General features: G+C 31.6%; 1 protein-coding gene across 1 annotated transcript; it reads right to left on the reverse strand.

Annotated features, from left to right (window-relative positions):
* Positions 1-317: 317 nt before the first annotated feature.
* On the reverse strand, positions 318-3,647 carry LOC124942665 (probable pectinesterase 29). The gene is made up of 5 exons (XM_047483213.1): positions 3,452-3,647; positions 1,642-1,795; positions 1,244-1,403; positions 934-1,134; positions 318-569 (listed from the first exon to the last, which is right to left on the reverse strand). Exons 1-5 carry the CDS (start codon positions 3,645-3,647, stop codon positions 318-320), a joined length of 963 nt encoding a protein of 320 aa, XP_047339169.1.
* Positions 3,648-6,010: the final 2,363 nt, after the last annotated feature.

Genomic DNA, 6,010 nt, shown 5'->3' on the forward strand with positions numbered 1-6,010 from the left:
GAATCTGCATTAAACAGTTTTTTAAACCGAATTAATAGTTAGGTTGCTTATTGATCCAACCTTCTTTGTCAATGTAAGAAATGCTTGTGAAATACTTCAACTCGGTTGGGCTAAGCTTTTTCTCCCATTTGACTCGCCCCGAAGTGTTCGCTCCCCTTCCATAGCATTTTTCTTCAACGAAAGTTGTTCTTTCCCTATTTTATTTATTTAATTAAAGATTGCCAATTAAATGAACGAATCCATCGAGAAATGTATAGAAATGTATAGAAAATAGCTTAATTGTCATCAAACTTAAATAAAAGATTATTTATATGATCTTACTCATGACCAGTGGCAGTCCAAGCATCCCATCCTTGAGGAACAATAGAGGCTTGAAAAGAGGAGTTGAAGTAAATGACTCTTGCATACTCTCTCCAAGCTCTTCCCAAATGGGCTAGTCTTGGTCCCACAATCTTGCATTCTTTGAAAACAAACCCATTTGGGTCATTTGGTCTCTCTCGTCCTTGAGCTGTAATATATCCTGCTAGTCTTTTGTCTCTTCCTCCATTGATCACTGATATGGTACATCCCTATCATTAAAAATACCTTAAAATATTTAAAAATTTTAATCACTTTCTTGGGCCAATACTAATATATTGAACAACTAATTCAAGGACCCATTTTAAGATATTCATTATCATTCCTTTTTCTTTTTATAACAAATTTCGCACATCTACCAAATCTAATATTTTTATTAAAATTAAATATATGTAGAAATCACTTCATATCCAATGAGAGAAGCACTATATATATGTCTTAAAACCAACTTTCCAAGATATGAATCTAATTCAATTTACTAAGAGTAAAAAGCATTATATATAGTCTACAAATAAGTATTTAATAAATTCTTTAAAATCCTCAAAAGACAAATTGTTAAGGAACACAATCAATTACCTCATAAATGGATTGACCGGCACCATAGATGAAATCGAGGACTCCTACAATGTTGCAGGACTTGAAATAATGTCTTCCGCGGGCATCATATAAAGTAACTTGCATTCCTAAGAAGGAACACTGGTAGAATGCTGATTTATCCCCCACAATTAATGCTGCATTAGCCTGTGTCAATCTAGAATGCTGATAATTGTATGAGTTCTACACAAGAAAATTGAGGAGACAAAATGTTATGTACAATCAAAATATAATTTAATCTATTCAAGCTAGCTTTCATTAAAAATTGTGTAAGATAAGAATTAATCAATACCATAAAAGTCATTCTTTTCACCACGATATTATCTGCTAAAGAGCTGAATGTTGGGCTTGTGAAAGGCGAGCCAGGACTACCCCAAATTACACTTGTCCTTTTCTTTGCCTCTCCTTTGAGATATATGAATGGTTTTTCTTTTGGAATCTTAACTTGTTCACTGCATTAATATTAGCATTTTATGAACCCTAAATATTATTTAATTGGCACTAATATGATATAAAAAAAACTATAAAAATATAACCCATTTTTGTGATCCGGGTGTATTCCTGTGAAAGGCTTAGACCCATAATAAAGAATTTTTTAAATAATGTGTTCTTAGTGAAAAAAAAAAATATTTAACATGCTTATATAAAAAAAAGAAAAAAAAGTTGAAAGAGATTAAGAGTATTTATTACTTGTAATGACCGGCCATGACTGAAATACAAATCCAACGGGTATTATTTGATGGGATGGAATTGATGGCTGATTGGATGGTTGAGAAATTACCCCGACCTAATTTATCAACATAAATCGTTCTATAAACAGTTGGTTGACATGAGACAAGTGTTACTGCAAAGAGTGTAATGAAACTCCATTTAAGCCAAAAACATGACATCTTCAATGAATTTTGAGGGAGATGTACCGGGGGGGCATTCAACTGCTACTAATCAGAAAAGTTTGTATGTTATTTTATGTTAGTAAATTAAATTAAATAGGTTAAAACTTGTCATTGTTTTGTAATCCAATGTGAATTTGTAATCTATAATGATGGTAAATATTGAGATTTGGTAAGCATTCTCAGTTTTATATGAATCAAGATTATGAAAATTTTTATATACTATAATTGTTAAATATTTATGGATTTTTTCATAAGTTATATTTTGTTATAATTAATATCATTTAATACTTTTTAAAATTGCCAAAACAAATAAAAATAATAAAAATAGATAGATAAAAAAAACTGATAAGTAGATAAAAAAAGTAACCAAACAAATATTATTTATTTATTATTCAATGAAATTGTGATTTTAATAGAAATGGTGAAAAAATATAAAATACAATTCTTTTAAAGGAAGATATATAAACTACAATCTTAAAGTTTATAATATGTTGTTTCTTTTGCTTAATAAATATTTACAATATATCCTACTTTACTTTGTTTATGTTGTAATTATAAGAAATAAAAGAAATGTTGTGTATAAAAGCAGCTTCAGAATAAAATATAAGAAAATTTGTAACAAAAAAATTGAATACAATTTTGTTATACAAAAATGATAAAAAAGAAGAAGTTAAAATTGGTTATAAAAACAATTATTATTAATATTGATAATATAACCAAATGTTTAGATGGTTGATATAAATTAACTTTAATCAATCGCAAAACAGTTATTTAAAGTCTTACTACTATAAGAAAAATAAAATAAAATAAAACTTAAGAATTCTTAATATGTTTATAGACACTGAATTTGCCAATGAACATCTCCAACAAGAACTATTTTCCTTCTTCAATATAAAATTATGCTTTTGTTTGGTTTATTATTAATTCAAATTAATTTTACAATGCTAAGAATCACATTTATCATTGAAACTATGATTAAGTACATAGGTTAGGTAATTTCCTACATTGTACCACTTGTAAATTTTGTGTCGCACAATAACCAATATTTGATTTGTAGATTGGTTGCAAGTGTTGCACCTATTAAATAATTATTACCTTAAATTACATGCACAATAACCGTATAAATTATTAAATTTGTGTTAATTTAACTACATTAAAATGAAGAATAATAAAATACCATTAGTACATTCGACTTCGCATTGAAGACTGCAAACTTCTAACAAAGAGTTGTTTACTTGAGCTCGTACAAATTGACTATAATTTGCAAAATAATTAGAACCAAATATTTAAACATTACTCGTTGGGTATTGGTTGGTCCAACATTGTGGCTCAATTTCTAGTAAATCACTTACTGAATCTGACCTAATAATATAAATAAATATTACTCTCTTGGTGAGAGGTATAGAGAGAAAAAATTCATTTGTGGTGTTTGGATGCTAGTGAAAGGGTTGTCGCCTTTGGTGAGGTAGTGATGCAATGTAATCGATAAACAAGATGAATTAAGCCAAACTTCAATCACATTCACACCCAACAGTGGTATCAGAGCTAAGGTTTAGAGTTTGTAATTGAAGTTTGAAATTGGGTTGGAGGATATGAGTTATCTTCACCAATAAGCGCATATATGTTCTTCTTGGGCACCACTTTTTTGGTTTCTCTTTCCTTTCTCTTTTCCTGGCTGATTTCATCATTGGGTTTTAGTGGGAAACTCTTTGTGAAAGGAACCCAACCCATCATGTTTAGAGAGAGAGGACGTTTGTCGGCTGAAACCTGCTCCGATCTCATCGACTTCTCCGATCTGATCATTTTCTCCGATGAAAATCTATCTCTCTAAGTTTCTTCTGTCTTCTGTTTCTTCTTTCATCATGATTCTTTTATTTTCTGCTTCTACTGCTACTGGAGAAAGAAGAAAGTCGCCGCCGCTGGATAAGAAGCCTTTGTTGTCATGTTCAACCGTTGTCGGTGTCGCGTTTGTCGCGACCGTTGAGAATCAATATCGTCGTCGTGTCGCTGCTGAAAAGACGAAGCAGCAAATCCCTGAGCGGGGTGGGTAAGTCGAAACTTTATTTGAGTTTCGCAAGGTATCATAGCTTGAACCCTTTTATTAATTTTTGCCATATTGATTGATGATTGCTTTAATTTGTTTGATAACATGTCTAGTGTTAATCAATATGGTATTGTTTCGTTTGACAGAAAAATTGATTTCAGCATTTAGAAACAAAAAATGAAATGTGTTTTAATTTAGAAAAATATTTTAAAGTTGTTAGTCAAGTTTATGGTTTTACTGATATCATTGAGAATAAAAGTGAAATGGATGAAAATGCTTGTGCCTCTATATACTTAAACTTATATGATTTTGTGATGAGAAAAAATTGTAATTTAGAGTGTGCAAAAAGTTTGTGGGATAAATTGTCTTAACTTTATACTGAAACTTCACTACCTAATAAAATTTTCTTACTTGAATTTTTTTTCAAATTTAGATTGGATATGTCCAAGGACATTGAAGAAAGTCTAGATATTTTCACTAAACTTATTTCTGATATTAAGTTGTGTGGTGATAAGAACATTGATGAGTATGCCCCCATTGTCTTGTTGAATTTTATTCCTGATTGTTTTAATAATGTGAAGTTTGCCATTATGTATGGTAGAGATAGTGTCACTCTTTATATTGTTGTCAATGGTCTTAAGAGTAAGGAGTTAGATTTGAGACACTCTGAGAGGAGTAAATAGTCTTGTGGGGAATTCATGCATGTGAGGGGTAGATCTCAGGGTGGTCGAGTGCCCAAAACAATGTCAGTGATGAGAGTTCTAGTAAGAAATCTCATATTGTTAGTAAAAGAAGATCTAAGTCTAGGTCTAGTACTAGAAAGTGTTATAATTGTCATGAGTCTGGTCATTTTATCAAGGACTGGATTAAGGATTTATATTTTTATGATCAATAATCTACGTGATTATGCTGGTCTAAACTCTGTGTTATCTGAGTCTTTGTGCAAATGTGATTGGCTAGTTGACTCTGGTTGTAATTTTCATGTGACTCCATTTAGATATTTGTTTTCTAACTATAAAGATATTGAACATGGTTTTGTGTCTATTGAAAATTCGAAAATTTGCAATGTGTTAGGAATAGGTGATGTATGCCTATGGTTCTCTTGTGGTTCTGTGCTTACTTTGAAGAATGTGAGGCATGTTTATAATTTGCGTTATAATTTATTGTCTTGTGTATCTCTTGAGAATGATGGTTTGGATGGAAAGTGGGGGAAATGTGTTATGAAAATTTTGCGTGAGTCTCTTGTTATCTTTACTGCTAAAAGATGAACAATATATATGTGTGTCATGCTAAGACTGCTTGTGACTCTGTGAACTATGTGATTGGTGATAAATTTGTTCTTTGACATAATAGATTAGTTCACATGAGTAACAAAGGTCTAGAGATTTTGCATAAAGGTGGTAATAAATTGTCCCCCATCCCCTTCTGTGAGTCATGTGTGCTAGGAAAACAGCATAAGGTGAATTTTTCCATCTCCTCATACCCAAACATGTCTAAGTGCACTGATATCCTTGAATATTTGCATGCTAATGTGTGAGGTCCCTCCAGTGTTGCTACTGTTAGGATCGGGATCGCCAAGGGAGACGGGGTCTCACAAAGGTGAATGCTTACACACACGCCGATTGATAATAGCCATGTTATAGGTTAATATCGAACTTTTTTCGTCGCAAGTTGTCACAAACTTTTGAACAGAGTTCAAGTGCGGAAGTGTTTGTTTCAACTTGAAGCATCATATGGTCGGTTCAGAAGACAATAAAGAAAGGAAGACACAACACAAGATTTATGGATGTTCGGAGATAAAACTCCTACGTCACCCCTTCCTCTCAAACCATTGAGAATGATATTCACTAGAATATTCGATCTGTTTACAACACGTACATAAGTTTAGTCAAACAACCAAGGCTTAGTTACTGTCTGTTTTCTACCTTTTAATATACTCACTCTGTTGAACATAAAAAAATTATGTCAACTTATAATGCTCACCACTCACATAGAATAGGTAGTATTGTAATACACTTGAGATTATAACACATTCTTTGAGAACTTGTAAGTTTTGAAAGCTTGAGCGATTTGATATCAAAGATTCAAGGTGTCGGGAAAGGTATCGAAGAAGATTTACTTT

Source organism: Impatiens glandulifera, chromosome 1 (assembly GCF_907164915.1).
Source record: "Impatiens glandulifera chromosome 1, dImpGla2.1, whole genome shotgun sequence".
Classification (NCBI taxonomy): domain Eukaryota; kingdom Viridiplantae; phylum Streptophyta; class Magnoliopsida; order Ericales; family Balsaminaceae; genus Impatiens; species Impatiens glandulifera.